Source organism: Denticeps clupeoides, chromosome 3 (genome assembly GCF_900700375.1).
Source record: "Denticeps clupeoides chromosome 3, fDenClu1.1, whole genome shotgun sequence".
NCBI classification, from domain to species: domain Eukaryota; kingdom Metazoa; phylum Chordata; class Actinopteri; order Clupeiformes; family Denticipitidae; genus Denticeps; species Denticeps clupeoides.
This window is the reverse complement of record NC_041709.1, coordinates 1801839-1824581: the sequence shown is the minus strand read 5'-3', so window position 1 is coordinate 1824581 and position 22743 is coordinate 1801839. Positions and strand designations below refer to the sequence as shown.

Here is a 22743-nt window from a genome sequence, read left to right as displayed (position 1 = left end):
CCATTTAAATCCATAATCTGGAGTTTATTAGTGCATTTTCTGCTTCGGTCTAAATTAAAATGTATATTGAAATTCTGAAAAATCTCAATGATTCAGAAACATTCCAGAAAGTTCTGGAAGATTCTAAAAAGTTCTGAAAGGTCCTAAAGCATTTTATTATTCAAACACCTTTGATCTAACAGGTGTCGTTTTAAATATTATTTTTCACAAAGGTAATATCAAAGCTGAAGCTCTGTAGAAATGTCAGTTTTGAGTTGGTGTGACATGGTAAATGGTATGATCAAATGCTACAACAAGGCTTAATGACTACTGGTCTTAAGAATTTTTTGAGTGACTATTTTTCAGGGATATTCATGCAAGTTCTAATGAAGCATATGTAGTGTTCTGCCTGAAGTAAAATAGCCACTCTTGTTTTTGAAAAATTATGAAACAATCTAGAATGTTCTGGGACTTTCTGAAGTCATTTAGGGCACTGGAAACATTTGTGAGTAAATGGAATCAAACATAAGTCATTTTAAATTGTATATTGTAATTGAATATGAATATGAGAATGAACATTTTTTACCACAGGGCTTGATGACTACTAGCTTGAATGACCCACGCATGGCTGAATCTCCAAAGCAGCACATCCACAGATTTAAAAACAGCTGGAGAAACACTGGCAAAGCACCATAAAAAAAAAATCCACTCAGATATGGAGGTTACCACAGGACGTCACATCCAACCCCTCCAACAATATGCCCGAGTTTATTACTGCACCGTCCGCTTCTGCACACTCTCACAGTGGAGTTCTCACGTCTGGAGCTCAGGCTTCCCCCCCGGGCGGCAGATTCTCATTCCAGCCTCTCTCTGAGAGTCTCACTATGACTCCACCAGGCCCTACTGGCGTTGCTCAATAACATCAATTTAGCCGAGAACTTCTCTCCTGTCTCGTCCTATTTATAGGAAACTTCAATTCCCCACCTCCCCCGTGGCAAATCATATCATTCACCGTGCTGCTGCGATGAAGGCGAGGGATTACAGTGGATCAGTCAACCTACAAATCATGGCAACAAATGAAGACGGGCTATGTGTGTTTCTGGGTACTCTGCCTTCAGATATCGCCATAGTCACCTAATCGGAAACATTTTATTCACATCCATTCCTTGTAACTTACGTCTTGATTGCTCATTTCCCAATAGGGCCTTTCACCATACGACATCACTTCCCACATAACGATGCCGTAGCTCCAAACATCGCTGGCTGAGGTGAACTTCCGGAAGGCAATAGCTTCTGGAGCGGTCCACCGAATGGGAATTTTGCCCCCCTGAACATAATGAGATTGAAATATTATTGGGATGGAAACAATTAGTCTGATGGCGTCTGCACATGCTTATCACATCACATTCACACTTCGTCAGGGAAAAACGGAGAGTTGAGTGGCGAAATCAGCGTGAGTGACAGCGAGCAGACGAGTGCGGAGTGAGCGGCGCATTCAGGCGGGAGTGCCGCTAATTGGGTGTCCTGCAGCGTATGCTTTCAAATCGCCAGCGGGAGGGGGGTGGGGGTTCAGCCCTCGCCAAGGCACATCTCAATTTGCAGATCTGGAGCAGCGTGCAGACAGCTAGTGTGTGCGCCTCAGTGGGTGCCGCACGTAGGTGCCAAGCGCTGAATCGGATATGTCGATTTAGCAGAAAAAAAACACAAAAAAACAGCTTAGGATAGCAATGGCCTAATTACGTCTTTCACTGGATCACGCCACAATTCCGCTGTATGTGAATTCTCGCATTTTGCTTGGTATTTGTGAGCATGAGAGTCATTGATTTAACTTAAAAACTATCACTCGGTACTACTAACACTCCAAAGAGTGCTGCGGAAATAAAAATGCAACCCGTAGTCCTAGCGCTATATCACTTTTTATACTATAATTTCTTCTTTAATTATCTAATGGCAGAACATGCAACTGGGCTTTAGTAACTGTAGCTGGTTTCATGTGCTGTTGTCGGACCAGGGTGGCGGGCTGGGTGCACATTAAAGCATGGGTGCAGGGAGACGGCTGCCGCAGGCTTGAGCTAATACGGGTCACTGCAGGAGGGACGGGTTACTGAGTGGCAAGGCTCATTTGTCCAACATACCCTGGTGGTGTAAGCCGCCTCCGGGTCGTCCTCCAGCACCCTGGACAGGCCGAAGTCGGACACCTTACACACCAGGTTGCTGTTGACCAGGATGTTGCGGGCAGCCAGGTCGCGGTGGACGTAGCCCATGTCCGACAGGTAACGCATGCCAGATGCTATTCCCCTCAGCATGCCAACCAGCTGGATCACGGTGAACTGCCCATCATTCTTCTGTTGGGGAGACGACCGGGTACAGCACATTCAACTAGGCAATCTATACTTTCAATTGACTTAAATTTATCTCACTAACAGCTGACACTAGCGTAACATTTAGGCCTCGTTCACATCTGAACCGGGCACTTTTCTAGCGTTTGTGGCATCAGTTGAGCGCAGACTGATTACAGACCATTTTTCTCTGAAACACTAATCTAATGTAGCTACAAAATGCAGCAAACGTCTGTGTGGACGAGGCCTTAAAGGTCCCCTATTATGATTTTTTCTTGCCGTGTATCACATTGAGATTTCCCCAGGACACGGTGTTTCAGTATATGCAGCTTTAAATGTTAATGAGGAGGAGAGAGGCAGGACGAGGAGGCTCACGCAACGGAACTAAAAGAAAATACATACACCAAGCAACTGTAATGCTTCTCAAGTTTTTCAAGCCACGACGGTTGGTGAAGTTACTTTTCTAGGAACGGGGTGGGAAAGGGGAGGTAACCTTTACCGTTATGATGACATATGGGGACAAATTCCAACTGTCTGAGCTGCCGATCTCTGAACGGCATAGCAGAATGGCCTCTTTATACATAATTTCCATTTCCTGCCTCTGCATGACCATAGACTGGCTATGGTCTCGTATTAATGTTAAATAAACATATTAATTCTTCTTAGATTAATCTTAATCTCTGCATTAGATCAGGCATTTAGTGGATTAGAAATAAATATAGGAGTAGAGGTAAGAGCAGTTTTACTGGTAATATTGGAGCATTACCTTTAAAAATGTGTCAAGAGATCCATTTTCCATATACTCTGTAATGATCATCACTGGTTTGCCTTTGGGGTTAAAAAAAATTAATTAAATGAAAAAAACGTGATTAAACAGACAAATTAGACTCTTGATTCGATCAAACTGTGCGACTCTTACTCTTCGTAACCACTCCCTCCAGGTGGATGATGTTGGGGTGGTCGAATTGGCCCATGATGCTAGCCTCTCCCAGGAAGTCTCTCCTCTGCTTGTCCGTGTATCCGGCCTTCAGAGTTTTTATGGCCACCGGGTACTCCCTCTTACCTGGCAACCTCAAAGGCCCACAGCACACCTCGCCAAACTCACCTGCAACACATACAAGACCTGGTAGGTGATCTGGCACTGACACCTCGCTGTGACCAGATGGATTTGCCATAGAGAGAGGGTTAGCTGGGAGTCCTGGCTCTTATGTGCTATCCATTAACCACGCTACATATTCTTTGATATTTATAAAAAAAAATAATTTTGTTCACAAGGACCTGATCTGCAAATACCATTAATTGAATAACTGAGAGTCCTATTTAAGAATTTAATAAAAAGGAAGGTTTTAGCTTTCATATGAAGATCATCATTGCTTATTTCTAACCAGGGTCATGGCTGCCAGAGCCCATCCTTGGACACCTTCCGCCAGTTTAGGGCCAATTCGCCTAGTGTGCAATACCCATGTCAACACGTGACCCACTGTCACAAAGTGCTTAAGCTTTACACAGCTAATTCAGATTAATTAACTAAAATAAATAAATAAATGTTAAAATATTACAAAATATTCTGAAAACACTATATTATTAGGTGCAATGTACAAATAAGGCAGTCAAAATAAATTACATTAATTTTAAAACATAATAATTAAATATTTTATTAAAATTGTGACCTGAAATGATCCTAGTTTTTCTGTATGTATAATTGACTCACCAGCTCCAATGACCCTCTCTATTGTAATGCTGGATACATCAATCTCCTTGGCAAACTCATGGACGGCCTGGTTGGGATCTTCGTAGGTGTGAGGATCAATATATGTGCGCACCCCAGGGAACTTGACTGCGAGGGGAGAGGAAAAATATTTCAGTAGCACCACTTTACAGCTTCCCTGAATGAGGGGTTATGCAACACTTCATAAAAGGTGTTATACTGGAACATGTGCCAGGGCGGTATCTAAGGCTATAGTCTGGAGAGCTCTGCCTGATGGCAGATTTTCTGCACGACTACCATCAGCATTAGAATTATAAGCCCCAGAGTTGGTGAGGAATGACACAGGCTTGGGCGGGAAGAGGGCATTATCTACAAACTATTGCAAAGCATGAATATGAATATATGCAGTCATTATACAGCACATATCAAAAGCGCACACTGAAATTCCAGAATTCATTGCGGCAAAGAGAGATATTTACATTTATTCATACATTCATTTATTCATAATGAATGTTTTAAAGTGACATTGTTAATTTATACAAAAAAAAAAAAAAAACATTGATAAAGTCTCTGAGGAAATTATGCACGACATTCTCACACGGTATAAAAGTGCTTCTGGGTCCTTTTAAAGGGCAGATTGATGCAGGTTGGAATGAACTGAGACTCACTCCGGGAGTGCGTTGCAGCCTATCAGCTTGGTGTTGCAGCCACAGCGGTGAACTTTTTCTACAGGCGAAAGAGACGTGTTCCTTTTCGGTTTCTTTCACAGATTCCCCAGCTCATTAGTAATGTTTTGTTGTCATAGTCCAAGACAACACATTGAATCTGGATTCACACATTGCTATATGTGGCACTGGATGCTGTCAGTGCTGAAAGAATATCACTATTGGGGTTAGGATGAAGGTCGGTGAAATATGGCGCTGGCATCGTTAAAAAAATATAGAGGAACCCTACAAGGCAGAATGCTCTGGGGAATGCAAGAGCATGTTCTCAAGGTCGCGGAAATGCAGCAGTGGCTTAGAAATAAAGTGAACATCCTACTGTCCTATAGTGTTGTAAAAAAAAAAAAGAAATAAAAGCGTGATTTCATCGCAAACGTCTAAACACGACATGAGTCAACCTTTGTCCTAAAAATGTCACTTTAGAATAATTCTTAGAATAAGTTTCAGTGTTTTTACAAACATCAGTGAAATAAGACTTTAAAATCATTTTCCAAGCTCGTGGCTTGTTTGCCAGTGCAAGGCGTCCTCAGGATTTCAAATAAGAAATAACCAGTTTTTTGTATCTTGAAGAAGACAAACGAACAACCCAGAACATGATCTTTAATGCGATCATTCTAGCCCTGGAACTCACACTAGCGAACATGCCCCAAGCTTGGCAACGGATTGAAAGCAGCGCCCTTGATTTATTTCTTTTTTTTTTTTGGTGGCGATTTAGTTTTTGATTTCAGCCTGTGCAGGAATCTCCATTGAGGTTCTGCACTCAGCTCCAGCCATGGCTGCTCCTGCACAACAGCGGTGAACTGTGCTAATGCAGTGTCTTCCTGTTTGGTGGGACGGTGGAGACCGGGAGGGGGGAAGAGCTTGTCACAACAACGCCTCAACGCTGACACTAACACCACCCTCCCCGCATCCCATCCGCTCCACGGCAACGGGATGAACTCTCGGTGAACTCGGCGCAGGACTTACTGTGGCCATTGTGAAAGTGCATCTTCTCCTCATCCGGATCCTGCTTGGCCTTGCTGTAGCCGCATCGCCTGGGACAGAGACAACGCACATCAGATTCACCCAGCAGCCCTCTGCTGCCCCCCCCGCAGCCCCGTCTCCAGCTTTTAGCGCAACGCTGCTAATTGAATCTGCCGCTCGTGGTAAACAGGGGACAGTCGGGCGGGTAATGGGTTTATCTCGCTCTCAGCGCAGCAAGAATGCCCATCCGGCTGCTGTATCAGAAAAAAAAAAAAAAATGTCAGGAGGGACAGCAAAGCTTTTGTGAGGGGAAAAACACACCCGGCCACAAACCATGCCCGCATCAGCTCTTCGCATTATAATAAGTGGTAAATAATCTTTTCTGTTGTGTTGCACTCAGTTTCTGATTCCTCTCTGGCTTCACCGGTTCTCCAGACAGACCAGCAGAACCCCAGGCTCCAGTGCAACCAATTACTCTGCTCTCTGCAGAAAAACATGCACACGGTATAGTCACATAACCATACCCCATACTGCTGATAAGTGACGAGAGCTTGGCTGGTCCTACGTCATTCCCCAGAGACGCCACCGACAACATTCTTTTTACTTTGGTTCTTGTTTAATTGGTTCCATGAAATGCATCTAAAAGAGTGATTTTTTTCAAATGACTAAATCACTAAGGACCTAAGATGTGTGGATACCCGGGGTTGTAAAATAATCCAGATAAAAATTCGGATACAAACGCGCGCAATATGCACGAATCAGCACGGGTTTATTTTCAAAAAGCAAAGCATACATATTCATTACAAGAAAGTGCTGATCCTTGCTGTTCATTCATTTCATTTGGTTTTTGGAAAGGGACCAGTCAGAACAGAAAACTACAACCAATTTCCGTGAACGAATGAAAGCCCCACACTGCAGGGCACCTTAAACATCCCATTAGTCGGCATAACCGCGTTCAGCAGGTCAGATACTCTGACAGCTCATCATGAGCCCATTGCCGCTTGAGCAATGACCTTCAGGGTCACACAGGGCCTGATAGCTTCCTGATTGAGCGAATGTTTAGGAAAGGGCCAGAGCCATATGAGATTAGAGACATTTTTAAGGCCGAGGGGCCAAACAACACATGCTAAACTAATACATGGCGACCGGGCAAATCGCCCCGAGTCACATTATCCTCGAGCGGCCGGACCCCATCTGAACAATCGTGTCTTTCATGTAGGAGGTTGGTAAAAAAACAAAAAAAAAAACACGTCTGACACTTCCTGAGGATGGACCCCCGCTACCCCCTGACTCCCGGTGTAAATCTGAGGGAGGACCTGACAGCGTCAAATTAAGGGTCACGCTGCGGTTCAAGGGTATACGTGGAAGACGACGACGACGAAGAAGGGTGGGGAAAAAATGGAAAAAACTAAACACATCAGCGGAAATTTCTCAGGAAGAGAAATGCTCAGAGGTGAAAAGCACCTTCACGGTCCTGCGAGAGAGAAAAAGGAAGGGAACGGAGGTGGCCCCGTCCTTCGCGGGACAAATTGAGTCGAAAGCAAGTGTTTGTCATCAGAGGATTTCGTTTTGACGCTTATGGAGAATCCCCCACCCCCACCCCCACATGAATCAATTTCTGAGTCTGTCATATAAACCTGTCCAATAACAGCGAAACCAACACTTCATCCAACACAGAATTCTTTGATGCAATCGGGCCTGTATCGCGCGATGATTTGATGCTACCCTTGACAAGGCATGTGTGCTTTTATTAAAGTGATGGACAGCAGTCGGGCTCCTCGTATTGTCGCTGTAGATACAGCACGGTCTTTATAATATCAAGATGGAGTGTTTCTCGTAATGCAAAGTTGGCCACCACGTGTGGAACAGGATATTGTTACTGGGCCGGTTTCCTGCTCGCCCATTGTGGCAGCAGATCACAAGCGAAATCTGCCAGCGGACCGTTTACATTAAGAGGCGAGGCGCTATCCACCGAGAAGCTCTGGCTAATGAGGACGAAGGTCTGTGGAGATGTGAGGGGTGTCCCTGAACCAAAAAAGCAATTCTGCATTCGACAGCTTCATTCAAAGCGCACTAGAAGGGAAATAAACAGGCCATGTTGTTGGGAAAGGCACTTTTTGGTATTTTTTTGATACAAAAGTTCAGTAAAGAGACAACAGGATTGAGAATGCTTTTCCTGGTCCTCAAAATTCTACAAGATCCCCTATTATTGTCTCACTGCCTTTCAAAGGACCCTTTCTTCGGTTGCTGTCCCAAATGTCTTTTCTGTTGGGGGGGTGTCTTACCTTCCGCTGAGCAGGAAGCCGGTGGCAAGTGCAAGCAGGATGATGGCCACCGTGACGGCCACGGCGATGACGGGGACCTGGCCTTGCTCACTGGATGCAGCGACTACTGGAACAAAAGCAGGAAAAGTCGGTGCTGAGGCCCGTCACTCATCCCAACAGGGCAAACATTTCACATCGCGGCTCCACAGGCACCAAACAAGCCCTCCAGACATATGAAGAAATAACTGGCTCCATTGTTGGAGACTTTCGATCCAACGGACAAACAAAAGCACTTACGGAGTCCGGGCTTTCTGTTAATGTTATGGTTCCGTGCAGGGCGGAGTGGCACGTCTACACCATTCAACAATAAACACCAAACTTGGCCTTTGTCTCCAGGATTTGTACAATAAGTATTTTTGGAAGTGCAAATATGGTTAAGTGTCGGAATCTGAGTAACCCACAAAGGTAGCACATTATGAATTTTTCTGAATATTTATGAAACTTATGCTTAATAAAATAATAATACATTGCTACTGTGACTATTCAAATTCAAATTGTATTTGTCACATACACAGTCACACAAATAATACAAATTTATGTTTTTAAACATAAATTATATGTGTATAAAATTAGGTCAGCTCTAGAGACCTATTTATTAGTAACAACTGCGCTGTGTTGTTAATGAAATTGGAATGTCGGAATTCTAATACAATAAAAATTGAATAATTTGTCTATGATGAACAATCTGTTCGTAAAATGCCATTGGTATGTTGTTAGTGTTTAATCACTTTAAATCGACATGAATTACTGTACTTCTGATAGCATTAACCTTTCGCCTTTACAGTCTGCTTCCACACAGTGTGCCACGTTATTTCATTGCTCGGCCAGAATGTACAAACCAAACACCGGCTCTAGATGGAGGATTTAGCCGGTAAGATACACATTACACATGCTGACACTAGCTACTGCCGGAAAAAATCACAATTCTACGGCTGTCAAAATTAGTGTCCCAATAATCACGCTTTGTTTACTGGATGTGTTGCTTCAATGCTTGATAGTTAAAATTTTGTTAAAATATTGTTACAGCCTAAGCCTCTTTCACACTTGTATCTATAATTGTTATGAATATTTTAGCATTGTTATGAATATCCCGAGATATTTTTTGCTAAATGCGAGAATAATTATTTCTAAAAAAATTTGATTGATTGACAGCCATAGTTAATTCATTTTATCACCCCAGGCTGACTAGTTAACAATATAGCATAAGAATATACTCGCCTATGAACCAGAAGACCCAGGTTCAAATCCCACTTACTACCATTGTGTCCCTGAGCAAGACACTTAACCCTAAGTTTCTCCAGGGGGGGGGACTGTCCCTGTAACTACTGACTGTAAGTCGCTCTGGATAAGGGCGTCTGGTAAATGCTGTACATGTAAATAGCAATCATTATAGTCTGGGCTGTATAAACTGTCTTTGGTGCTCTTACTTCTCCTTACTTACAATATGAGCTGGTTTCAAACTCGAATCGGCGGCTGAAACTGCCGTATCCAGCGGATGTGCGAGCTCTGATCTGGAAGATGTAAATGGAGGACGGCTTCAGTCCATCGGCGACAACCGCTGTCTCTTTCGACTTTATAATGGTGTAGCTGGTCTCCTGATCCTGTTATTCAAAAAAAAGACAGGAGTGTGACAGACGTCATTAGAATGAAAGTAACAAGAACAGAAAGTAGTCAAAGCAAATTTAGAAGAAGAAGGGGCCATCTCCCCAGAGAGAGTGGTCCCGAGGCTCGGTTTCGTGTGTCTTTAAGCACTGTGTTAAATGGCCTCCATTAGCCTTGCACTGGCGGTGGGAGGGTGGTGCTGGGAGCTGAAAGGGTGTGAGGAGGGTGGATCGCTTTTCTATTCTTTTTAAAGTGCCTCATATCAGCGCTTTCCAGACCCTCTAACGCACACCGATGCCATGCATGCAGCGCACCTCCGTCTCAGCCCCGCCGATTCTTCCTCTTCAAATGCCTGCACAAAGCGGCGGGCGACAGTCAGTCAGAAAAGAGGATCAGGGTAGGTCTGGTTTCAAGCCCGGTGAGCGCCATTGCTGGAGGGGACATGCACTGAAAATCTCCGGTTTGGAGAACTGCCGAAATCTTGCCTGCATTGGCCTATTGCCCTGACCAGTTGGTGTATGGTGGCTGAGATGAAGGAAATATGATTTTCATTTCAATAAAGAGATCCCTCACTCAGGCTATATTTTACCGGGGCCATGGTGCCTAAGTGCATTGCCAGTGGCATTGAATTGCAGACACTATGAACATTCGGTATCTGTGCAGCTGCAGCATCTGTTATGGCGATTACCTTCTCAAAGTACTTGATCTCATACTCCAGGATGATGCCGTTGGGGCGGTCCGGCTCCAACCAGGACACAGTGATGCTGTTTTTCCCAGCTTTCCCTTTCTTCACCACGGTGATGGGTGATGGAGCTGAGGAAGAGAGAAAAAAAAGGATCTGATGCAACATTTTGTAATCAGCAACTGACAGTCACATGATTTGATGCTGTCACTGTTCTGTTAATGTGTTTGGTGGTAACATGTGGGAAACATTTAAAATGAATATCATTATTATTCTGTCCCGAGGACAGCAGCCTTGCCAACTATAACAGCGAGGCTCTGGGTTTGGCCTGCAAGACAGAGTGCGGTTTGACAGCCCTTTTATCTATGTGATGATGGGGGCAGAGGCTTTGAAAACAGCTTCAGGAGCCGATGCATTCCTCTGTGCATTAACCTGCTGCAAGCGTGGTTTACGGGGTTGGAGGCTGTCTCAGGGAGACAAGCTGAGAAGAATGAAATGCCAGAATCCAAAAAAAAAAAAAATAGGCATTGCAGTAGGGCAATTAATCAGGAACGGCAGGCATTTCCTACACATTTTGCCAAATGCAAGTTGAATTGCAGCCTCCTTATGACCACTGGGCACCAGGCATCACCTCAATTTCTGATTTCAAGTGGTGCATTTGACCCCTGCCAACACATACAAGAAAAGGAGTAGCTGTCTAAATATGGCATGTGATCCAATTCAATATTAGTGAATGGAAGCGTCAGACTGTAACCGTGAGATAAGGGCCATTTAAGTACACTGAAATAATCCCCGAGGTGCAGATACGATAGCTTCAGAGCCCGAGCGCAGCCTTTGGAGTTCAATAAGCGCAGTGAGAGGAGAGGAGGGGAGAATGTCTGCTTTCTCCCCTCCAAACAAAGAGTAACTGTATCCCCCTCGGCCCAGACAAAACTATAATCATTCCTATCTTAAAAGCCTGAAACCGAATACGCAGCAATACGATATGGAGGTGAGCAGAAAAGAGCTGTTTTGTGGACGGTGGCCCGGGCCACTTAAACCGGCTGGCGGCGCGTTAAACGGTGACTTTCAGTCGTGCAGGAGACAGGGCTTTTCAGCTATTGATTCTCCGTAACCTTTAAGACTACCAGGGGCCCTCTGATCTACATCGATGATGACAGAAAGCGAAAACAATCAGAAAACCATCCCACAGAAACAACAAGACAAAAGACAAACCGACCGGTTACACCAGGACGTGAGCGGTGAGAGTGTTGCAAAGTCTCAAACAAGCAGAGAAAGACAAAGAAAGAAAGAAAGAAAGAATCTTTTGGCAAGTTGTGATAATTAACTGTTGGAGCACGTCAACCCGACAGGAAGCTTTACACTGTACGTGTGATCTCGCTCTTATTAATGCCTCGGAATGGGAAGCGTTGCCACGTCGCGTCCACTCACCGCGCCACATTACATGGCAGACGCACCAAACTGTGCTGCGATGTCACACCATGTGATATTTCCCCTCTCCCAGGAACTTTTTCAGAAAGTTTGGGGGCAAATTTTTAGTCGCGTTGGAGCGTGCGGGGAGAGACGCAAGAGGCAAATCATTTACACCTCTGCGCTTGCCAGGCTTTTCATTTTCTCGTCCTCGTGTGCATGTCACGTCGTTCTACTCGGTCGGCTGGGCAGCAGAAAGGTCATCTTTCACCGTCCGCCCTGGCCACCAGTGGCGTGCTGTGTGTAAACAAGCGCTGCTCGGGGAGTCCAGCAGGGAGGCAAGATGAAAACCTCTGGCATGGCGGCGCGGCCCGCGAGCCAAAATGGGACGAGATATCATTCCCGCCAAGTGGCTCATGTGGCGCAACGGCCCCTTCAATAATCCTCAGGCAAGAGGAGATACGTCTAACAAGCCCGCCATTCACTCTCCAGACCTTAGCCAATTATAAAGCACACAAGTAAATATCTGAATAAACTGGAGCCCGTTCATTACCGCGCTGGGCCTGTTTTACATTCAACCCAGACGCTGGAGAAGCAGACAGCGTGGCGTTTTAACAACTCGTATTAGAATGTGAAGAAACCGATGTTTTGATGTTGGGTCAATGACAAAAAGTTAGCGTGCTAAGCAGCTAGCAGTAGATAGATGTAGTAATTAGCAATAACGCTTTTCCAATCTATCCCAACTGTAGTAATTAGCAATAACGCTTTCCCAATCTATCCCAACTCATTACATTTACATTTAAGGCATTTGGCAGACGTCCTTATCCAGAGCGACTTACAACGTGCTTTCAAATTACCATCGATGAAGAGATCAATTCCGGTTCACTAGGACCCCCAACTATGAATACAATCTTTTTATTCACTCTGTTGTAGTTTCCATACAGAAGTCAGACAAGAAGAAAGTTACAAGTCCATCTACATATTCTCTAAAGAGGAAGGTGTTGAGCTGCCGTGTGAAGGTGCTCAGTGACTGAGCTGGAAGTTCATTCCACCACCGAGGGGCCAAGACGGAGAAGAGTCTAGATGAGCGTCTTCCTTTTACCTTCAGAGATGGAGGGACCAGGCGAGCAGTACTGGAGGCTCGGAGTATACGAGGTGCAGTGCGAGGTGTAATAAGGGCTGTGAGGTAGGATGGTGCTACTCCATGTTTGGCTTTGTAGGCCAGCATCAGTATTTTGAACCTGATGCGTGCAGCTACTGGGAGCCGGTGGAGGGAACGTAGCAGAGGGGTGGAACACATGAATAATCAAAGTTCAATTTACTAAAAAGAGTAAAACTTGACATTTATTGATGATTCCAATGCAATAAACAAATTTGCAACAGCATGGTTAACTGGTCAACTAGTGATTTGTAGTTTTTCTTTTTCTTCATAAATCGTTCAAGGTTAAGACATTGAATGTGTGACTGGTCGTAATTACCATTTCCGAACCAGGAAGTTTAGAAAGAAATGGCGTAGGTGTCACTCCCCTGGTAATTAACAACCTCCCCACCAATTTGGTGGAATATAAGTTCGCCAGGTGGGCAAATCACACTGCAGCTTTACATGGAAACCGGGAAAGAGGAAGGAACACAGGTGCCACCGCAGGACACATAAAAAACATGAAGATATTAGGCTAAGCGCTCGCTGGGAGGTGACTAATTGAAATGAGTGAGAAGGCCACCATCTGTGGCGTCTCTCTTCATCCCGTCACGGGTTTTCTCGCCTCAGATGGATTGGCGGCACGCGGCGCCTACGAGGAGTTCCGTCAAAGAAGGGTGGGCAAAAAGGACGGGAGAGAGCAAGAAGCAACTAGCTGAGAGTAATTCGAATTATTGAGTGTGGGAACTCGTTGTAGACGATTAGTTCGCTGTCAATGGCGGCGGCTGTGAAAGGGAGACGAAGACGTTACAAAAAACCGTTCATTGGTCGAGAGAGAAAACGGGAGAGCACTCGAGCGCCATTCAGGCGGCAATTACCCGCACCTGCTTTCTGCTGAATCAGACGTGGAAATAGACGCCGTGTTTTATAAATGTCGGCAAATTGCCGCGATTATTAAAAAACGGCGGCGAATAGTGTGACATTTTTAGCAAGTAAACAGACGTGTTCCTCTTCCTTATGTCCCCCTTCAGAGCACTTCATTTGCAGCCCACTTTTGGCATGGAAATGATGATTTTGGTTGTCATCATTAATGCGTTTTAAAGAGCATAATCCTTCTGTTGATCTGAGGGAAGCTTAATGAGAGGAGCAGATGCGAAGGTCTATTCTTCGGGGTGGGTACCGACATCATCTCCGCACCAAAAAAAACAGTGCCACGAGACCACGCCTCGGACCATTAAAATGCATCTGTGGCATTTTTTTTTTTTTTTTTTTTTTGGGGGGGGGGGGGGGGGGGGGTGTTTGACACAGATGCATTAGCCAGAAAAATGTGCAAATATTATTTGTTAAACATTGCACGCTGCACCAGAATGCAATAACTGATGTCAGCATGCGGTGTGGAAATGTGTTGCATCTTCTATCCAACCATTAACTAACCAACTAATTTTGGGTCACTTTTACAGCGATGTGTAAAAAATATGCTCTGACCACATCAACACCAATACCTTACCTCAATGTGATTTTTGGTGATTAACACAACAGCTTATTTCATAGTGATCACATTTATGCAGTTTTACGGATCGCTTCAATCCATTTAAACAGCATGTTAGTCCACAATGGCTGCAGAGGACGTTGCTGAGATAGTTCCCGTGTGGTGATACCTGTCTGTCTGGACTAATAATCTGGCCATATGAGAGAAGATCCAAACTAGGAATAAATAAATGCTCTGTGTTGATATCAGCTAGCTTTACCTCCACCTCTGAAAATGAATGAGGATGCGGCATTAGCCCATGAACCCCACCAGCTGAACCTGAGACAGATGAAAGGATGACATGTTTGGTATTCCAGACCAGGCCTTTGCACAGGCACAGTGAAATCCCCTTTCTCAAGCATCCCTTATCAGCAGGGGCACTTCACCAGCCAGCACACATGCAACAGGTACACTCAAGTGTCTCGGGCGATCACAAGTAATTACAGGCCTCATTCAGATAAAGACGATTATGCATCAGTATCCATTAGGGTCATCATTACCGTAACGAAAAGTCAATAGCGGCCGCTCCCGCAGGAGCGCGCTTCTGCTGCAGGCAGGGAGCGAGGTGAAGTCGGCGGCATCATTAGATACACATGACTCGGAGAAACAGCCCCGGATGATTGTGTTGGCCCTGCCCATTAATTGCCTTGTGTCTTCTGAAGGCGAGGCGCGCTGCGCCGGCTCCGGGGCCGCACCATGGAGGACTTATTTATTCAGATTTAGATTTTTGCCGTTTTCTTCTGTCAGAGCTCTTACAGCCCCATGGTTGGATTTTGAGCACGGGACACATAGAAGATGTGAAATAGACAACTCCACGCTAAAATATATCTAATAAAAAAGCAGCGGCACTTCACACAAAGTGTCCCCCGCCAGTGTAAACATGCATTTCATCACCTGCGTTTATCTGAAAGCGCAGACAGGCCGGCGTTTGAAAAGTCTGTGCAAGTGAAGTGTGCTGCCGCTGCCATATTTCTCAGAACGGATTTCCTCCAGGGCATTATTTTAGGGGAAGGTTTTGTTATTCCCCTCCGAAATAGGCATAGCTGATCGCTCTGACCAGAACCAGAGAGACCAACAGCTGTGGCCAAAAGTTTTGAGAATTATTCAAACACAGTTTTTCACAAAGTTTCCTGTGTTCAGTGGTTTTAGATACTTTTGTCAGCTGTTTCTGTGCTGTATTGAAGTATAATTACAAGCATTTTATAAGACTTTTATTGACAATTACATCAAGTTTATGCAAAGAGTCAATATTTGCAGCGTTGGTGCTTTTTTTTCCCCCGGACCGCTGCAATTTGCCATGACATGCAGTCAATCAACGTCTGGGCCAAATCCTGACTGATGGCGACCCGTTTGTCAGAACTTGTGGGGTTTTGTTGGTCCATCTGCCTCTTGAGGATTGACCACAGGTTGTCAAGTGAATTTAAGGTCCCTGGAGTTTCCTGGCCATGGACCCAAAATGTGAATGTTTTGTTCTCCAAGCCACTTAGTTATAACTTTGGCCTAATAGCACGGTGCCCCATCATGCTAGAAAAAGCACTGTTCTTCACCAAACTCTACTTGGATGGTTGGAAGCATGTTTTTGTACCATTCTTTACGTACAATTCATGGCTGTGTTCAAAATTGAGAGTGAGCCCACTTCCTTGGATGAGAAGCAGCCCCACACATGAATGGTCTCAGGATGCTTTACTGTTCACACGAGACAGGACTGATCGCAGCGCTCACCTTTTCTTCGAATTTTTCCGGATGCCCCAAACCACCGGAAAGGGGCTTAAAATCAGAGAAAATGACTTTGATGATTCAATAAATGTTTGATTTAGGTGCAATTTTAGTACCATATTATCTTTGCCTTTGAAGCTCTTTTTATGCAATGGAATGATGACTGCACATGTTTCCATGCAGGTAACCATGGTTTAACAGAGGAAGAACAATGATTTCAAGCATCACCCTCCTTTTAAAGCAATCACATTAAAATGGGAGGTGCCAATGTCAATAAACGACAGCTCTCATGCATGACAGTTCCTCCTTTGCACCTATCTAAACTCGCTGGCATCAAAAGGTCATACGAGCAAACTAGTGCACACAGTGTTAATTTAAGCCCATAATTGTCCAAAATATTCCATAACACAAACAAGTCCTTCACCGAAACAGATCACAAAGCCTTCGTGAGATGACTGTCTTACTCAAAATGGCCTTAAACATGGTGAACTAAAAATCCTCCCTGATTTGCACTTTGCCTCTCCACACACAGAAGCAGTTTGTAGCCCTGACTGTTCACACTGGAGCTGACATTGTAGTTAGGAAATTAGCTCAATTAAAATGCACTAATCCCTTTTACTGCTGAAGCACGGTGGAAAATCATCTGTAATTAGCAACACTGCTCACACAAATAAATGGCAGAACGTGAAAAATTATACTTAAACAATAAACTATAAACTCATCTTTAACTGATCTGTTCCCTGTGTACATCCAGATTTCCTGGCCCTAATAGGCTGACAGAAATGTTGGATTTAGTTGACAATCATTCACTTTCCAAAGCCTGGAGACTACACCAACAAGTGGTGGAAATTTGAATTGCTAATTTGCCTAATCATTTTATCACCTTCATGAATAACTTTCAACAGAACTTTTCATGATAAAGTGACAGTAGTACTTGTATGTCTAGCAACCCTATTCACGTCCCTTTACATTCATTACTGTCCTGTATTATTGACTAAGTTGCTTCAGATACATTATTCTGCCAAAATGTAATGTCATGTAATGTAATGCACATTCAAATATCAGTGCTCATTGATGGATTTCACTATTCTCGGTGTTAGCAGCAGTGCTATCTAAGTCATGTCACCACCAGAAATCTTTAAGCACACGTAATATTGTTTTGAACCCAAAGAGTCTCCGCACTGTAAACTAAAGCATATGACTTTTGTTGGAGTTCATATTACTGGTAGTTTTTGGTGTGGTTCACAGAGTTCATATTGGCTACTTGAATGAAATGTAAAATAATGAGTCTAGGATTTTAAGGATGATTTGGACTCACCTGCCTGGTTTGTGGTGACATTAAGGGACACATACTGTCGCCCGGGATTGGTGAGCTCAGTCACGCCATTGACTGCCTCCACCTCAAAGGTGTAATTGGTGTGGGCCAGCAGGTCCACCACCCTAACGGAGTTGTTGCGTAGGCCGGTCTGCTGCGGGACGTAGCGCACATTGCTGCCACATGGCTCATACTGGCGAAGGTCAGCAGTGATCTTCCTGCACAGGATGTTGTAGCGCAGGTCCTTCCTGCCACCTGTCTCCTCCGGCACGCTCCACTCTAGAAACACGCTGGTCTCATTCACGTTGGAGATGGCGTTCCGAGGGGCTGATGGCGGCTCTATGTAGAACACAATTATTCACTTATTACTGGTGATAGATAAACTGTATAGAATTCAATAGTTCTGTCTGAATTATAATAAACTAAAGACTTTTTCTTAAGTGCAGTTACAAAGACATTAACAGCAACCGGCTGTGTGGAGCATCCACCTGAACACCCATACCTCCACATTGCAGCGATAAGGTGAAGCACGCGTGAGAAATGTAGTTATATTGAAGAAAATACCACAATTAGACTGTTCAAAGCGTACCATTTTCATTTTTTTTTACTTTACATACTATAAAGGTTTCGGTCTATCTGCATAAAAAATGAATAAATATGTTCACCACATCGGATTATAATAACTACTTAATGAGTAATTAGCATAGATATTATAATGAATAGGTTGTTGCCCTGTTCATGTTTTTGTACATCAGAAGCAGTGTTGGGAGGGACATACTTGTGCAAGCCATGTTGGTGGGATCCGTGTCCCTTTTGTAGTAGTTCTCCTCACACTGGCAGGACGTCGAGCCCTCCACTTTAGTGTAGCTGTGAGGGGGACATTTGCTGCAGCTTTGCGTCTGAAGTGATGATCTGTAGAAGCCAGGCTTGCAAACTGCAGAGCGGCAAAATGAAATGGGGGAAACAGCAAAATATGTCAGGCATTAAATTACAAGAAATCTGATTTGTTCTGATAGGGCAGGGGTGCCAATCCCTCTACCCTCTACCACACAACAGTAACACTCTGGATTACGACAGATAGGACATTTTGGACCAGCAAATGTGACAGTGAGTGCTCTTCAAAATCACCAAATGGAAGAATGGAGTGTCCATCCTTCCTGCACCTCGCTAAAACATTTTTTTCCAGGAATCAATCTTATATTTTTCTAGGAAAATTAGAATATTCTTTCATAGACTTGCATTGCTTTTTTTTTTCAAATGCTTATGATAAAACAGTTGCCAGCTTTCTGCAGTTTTCCCCGTTCATCCTGTAAGTCTGATGCAAAAAAAAAAAAAAAAAACACAAAATCCTGTTATCACTTGAGGCAGACAGAGCTTTAGTCCCAGATGTTTCCTTTAGGGAAGAATGGAGGCTTGTGGTGCTTACATCAATAGATCTATCGAGCACTCGCAGTTTCAGGCGTGGGGCAAAGGTGCTGCATGCAGTAGACTTCGCACTTGCGGCCATTTTAACCACACCCCATTCACAACAGGTACTTGTGCACTGAAGGTTCCCTGATGGTGCAGAATGCATTTGGATAGTGTACAGCCGAGGGTAAGGGGGTGAAGACAAAGACATTAATTAAAGCCCTCCTGGTGTGCCGTGGGGTTGAGGCAGCCGAGGTGTGCTGTGAATTTCTTCGGCGGCGGTGCCAGGATGAGGCAAGCTGTAAGTAAGAGCATGAGCTGCTGGTACCGAATCCAGCACTTCACTGTCAACATGATCGTAAACATTGTTATGAGGATGATAAAATTATCCCTGTGCTTCTGCTCACCCTGGAATTACATCTATTACATTAGGAATAATGGTAGGACTGAAAAGCAGCTCAAGCTAATTCAGATGTGAATCATTATCATCATCAATACCTTCAGCCATGCACTTGTGAAGATCGGAGTCCACAAGACTATGTGTGTCAATCAAGAGGCTACAATACTGTTCCCCATAAAAACAATGATATCACTACAATGGATTAAATTTGTTGAAATACAGTTGCATACAAAACAGTGATAATATCTGTAAATCACAAATGAAAAATTAGAAAAGAACCATGAAAACTATTATATTTGACACTTTCACTTCACACATCGATACTAGATTCTGACACATCGATTATGCATGACCAGATAATGATTCAGGATAAAATTGCTGTATCGATTTATTGTATCAGCCATAAAGAGGACTATGGGAACTGAGGAACCTGGCACTTCACAATAGAGGACATGAGAGGAAAAAAAATTCTGTTAAAAGAAAAATTCTCAATAATTCTCATTAAAATTCTACAATGTTTAGCAATAATAATACATGCAAAATACATTTATCATTTTCCCTTTAAAAATACACTATATTGTTTTGTGTTTCCCTATGGAATCATCTCTTGACTTACAATAAAAATGATCAGCACCAAATTTGGTCCCTAGTGTCCAATTGTGTTTAAGAAACAATAGAAACTGTATTGTAGCAAGGTACACCAGAAATGCATAATACTGTAGTTACAGAATTTGGAACTCCATAGAAACCCAGCATGTGCACAATGATCAATAAACCCACAAAATAATAGAGAGCAGTGCTTCCCGTGCCCTTTAAGCACTGGTACAAGATGAGAATTAAACACTACCCAGTGCATAAACAAGTGTAATTTATTCAGAAGAGGTCAATCTACCAGCATGTACTTTAGTGTCAAGTGCTATTGGACAAAAGTTCCTCATTAATCAGGAGAGACCCTTGGGTTAAACCTCACTGCTAATCCCTGAACCCTGGTGTGCCATTGTCTTCCACCACAAAACAAAGACTTTTTTTATTGTCCCCAATACAATGAAAATATATTAGCCCATTAGACCCGGAGAATTAATGAGTCTGTGAATTTTGCCCCTGGTTCAACTTGCTCCCCGTTTTAAAGTGAATATCACAATATCAGAAGTCATCCGACTGAGGAAAAAGAAAAAAAACAGAATCAGTCCCACTGCGTCTGTGTCCCCTCACTGCATGTCAGCGCCTGTCACTCCATCCTGCGGAAAAGTGGCATTGGATAAAATCAGCCGCCGAACGATATCATCACGTTCCCACCCGGACTGCAGTCAAATTTATCAAATTGGAATTGGGTATCAGATGATTTCTGAGATGAGATTGGGCCCAAGCAAACCTCCTGTTTGATCAAATTGTAAATAGGCCACACCTGGAACTATGCAGATGTCATACAAAAATAGGCGAACCCACATGTGGCCTTTTGTGGCTCTCTTCTACTCATCACCACCACCACCTCAGACCTGTGTATTCAAGAAAAGACACCAAATACAACAGCATACAATATTCTCACCACAAACAGGGTGACCATCAAACACTCAGTGTAAATTTTTTATTCAAAGAATATTTTCCCTGCCCTAGCAGGAGGTGAGCTGCATGACATTTCACAGGTGTGCTATGCATATATTACATATTGCAGTACAGGAATACTGTAAACGTTGCCATTTATATTCCAACCCGGAGCGCTACGCTGTTAATGTGCCGTCAGAGCCCTGCTTCATAACAAGATCCCACTTCAAATTATAGAGTGCTCAAAATGACCTTGCAATTATCATTAACCTGCGTCCCGCTGTGAAAATGATAAATGGTGATTCAAATGTCAGACCTCAAACAGTCCCCGGATAATGGAAAATCAGTTTATCTCGGCCACTTTGGAATATTGTGCACACTACCCACTGGTCAGAGATTTCCATCTCCCATCATTTGCACATTACTGAGAGTGTGAGCTGCCTAAGAACAATGGGGCTTGATCACGGTCGGCTGGTGAGATGAAGAACCCACAGACGGCCTAATGGGCTGCGGAGCCATTTGTAGATTTTTGTTCTCAATTGAAATTCTGGAGCTGCTTCTGTGCTCTCGTTGGACATTTTTTCCCAATAAAATCCCCCCTCCAGATTTTGGTTTATTAGAGTCTATTAGAGTCTGTTTATTGGAGAGGGAAAGTTTCAGTATTGTAAAATATTGTTGGTGAGATCAGCAGAATTCCCTGCGTGTTATCAAAAGGATCTCACTGACTGATTGCTTAATGTCAGTTGTATGAAAGGTTGTATGAAAGGTTATTGACACTTATTGCCAATAATTTCCTGAATGTCTGTAAAAGTGGTCTGGCAAATATTCACAAATATTATACATAGGCAAAATTATAAGAGAACTTGTATTTCATTTTATTTTAACTGTTCATGTCAGTCAGATAAATGCATGATCTCATTTTGAAGGGATATAATATTAGCAGAATTAATATTTTATAACCAAAAGACTACATACAGGAGAAGGGGCGGTGGTGGCCTAGTGGGTAAGGATGCAGACTCGTCGTGGGTTCAAATCACGAATTGCCACGGTGCCACTGAGTTCCCTCTTGAGCAAGGTACCGTCCCACAAACTGCTGTTAGGGCGCAATCATGGCTGCCCACTGCTCCCTAAGGGTGATGGACTAAATGCAGAGGATACAGTTCGTGTGTTGTAGTGAATCACATTGACAAAATTAATCAATTATTCAGCTTTAAATATTTTTGAGATATCAGAATCTCCCACAATATGATTTGAAACACCACAGTATGAAGCCACCTTCACAGGTTAGGCTGCATAGCGCCATGTACAGTGTAGGAGTGCAGGTGATGTGTACGTAGCAGTACATCGTAACAATAAGTGAATGTGATTGTTATTGTGAAACACTGCAGCACAGCACACAGTGACACAACGAAATGTGTGCTCTGCTTTTACCCATCACCCTCAGAGCAGTGTGTGGGGATGGAGTTTTGCTCAGTGGCAACTTGGCTGTTTGGGATTTGAACAGACAACCTTCCAATTACGTGCTTCCTTATTCACTAGGAAAATACATACACGTGCACTGATCTTTCTGTGGTCATGTCGATGCACAGACTTGTTTTCTATTAAATTGATAAAATCAGTACAAATCAACACATTGTTACACCAATTCAGAGACAAAAATGTCTATTTTGCTAAATGTTCTTTCACACTGAAATCTCCTAAAATCCTCTTGCAAGAAGCCCCTTATGACTCCCCTGTAAATGTGCATCATGGATTAACTGAAATACGCTACTTTACTTGCTTCCCACGTACCATATTTACAGCCGAAATAGAGCGTAGCATCTCTTCGACTTGATTTCACAAAGATCAAAAAACTGTACAGCCAAGGTCTAGGACCATTACCCAGAATCCCATGCAAGGACCCCAGCACTCATCCAGGCAAGTTCATCTAAACCAATTAGTCATTCAAACATGATACATTCGCAGGGG

At 43.7% G+C, this 22743-nt stretch overlaps 1 protein-coding gene across 2 annotated transcripts in view; it reads right to left on the bottom strand.

Moving 5' to 3' along the window:
• Positions 1–22743, bottom strand: part of epha5 (EPH receptor A5) — a 49573-nt gene that overhangs the window by 7683 nt on the left and 19147 nt on the right. Inside the window, exons 4-14 of one of the 2 annotated variants that reach the window (XM_028971376.1) lie at positions 18205–18360; positions 17430–17765; positions 10326–10450; positions 9477–9636; positions 7997–8102; positions 5715–5782; positions 4030–4155; positions 3238–3423; positions 3085–3146; positions 2115–2324; positions 1157–1306 (exon numbers count right to left, since the gene is read on the bottom strand). In XM_028971376.1, the coding sequence (XP_028827209.1) occupies positions 1157–1306; positions 2115–2324; positions 3085–3146; positions 3238–3423; positions 4030–4155; positions 5715–5782; positions 7997–8102; positions 9477–9636; positions 10326–10450; positions 17430–17765; positions 18205–18360 (1685 nt within the window). The remainder of the gene's footprint in view (positions 1–1156; positions 1307–2114; positions 2325–3084; positions 3147–3237; positions 3424–4029; positions 4156–5714; positions 5783–7996; positions 8103–9476; positions 9637–10325; positions 10451–17429; positions 17766–18204; positions 18361–22743) is intronic. The other variant, XM_028971377.1, reaches the window with a different exon arrangement.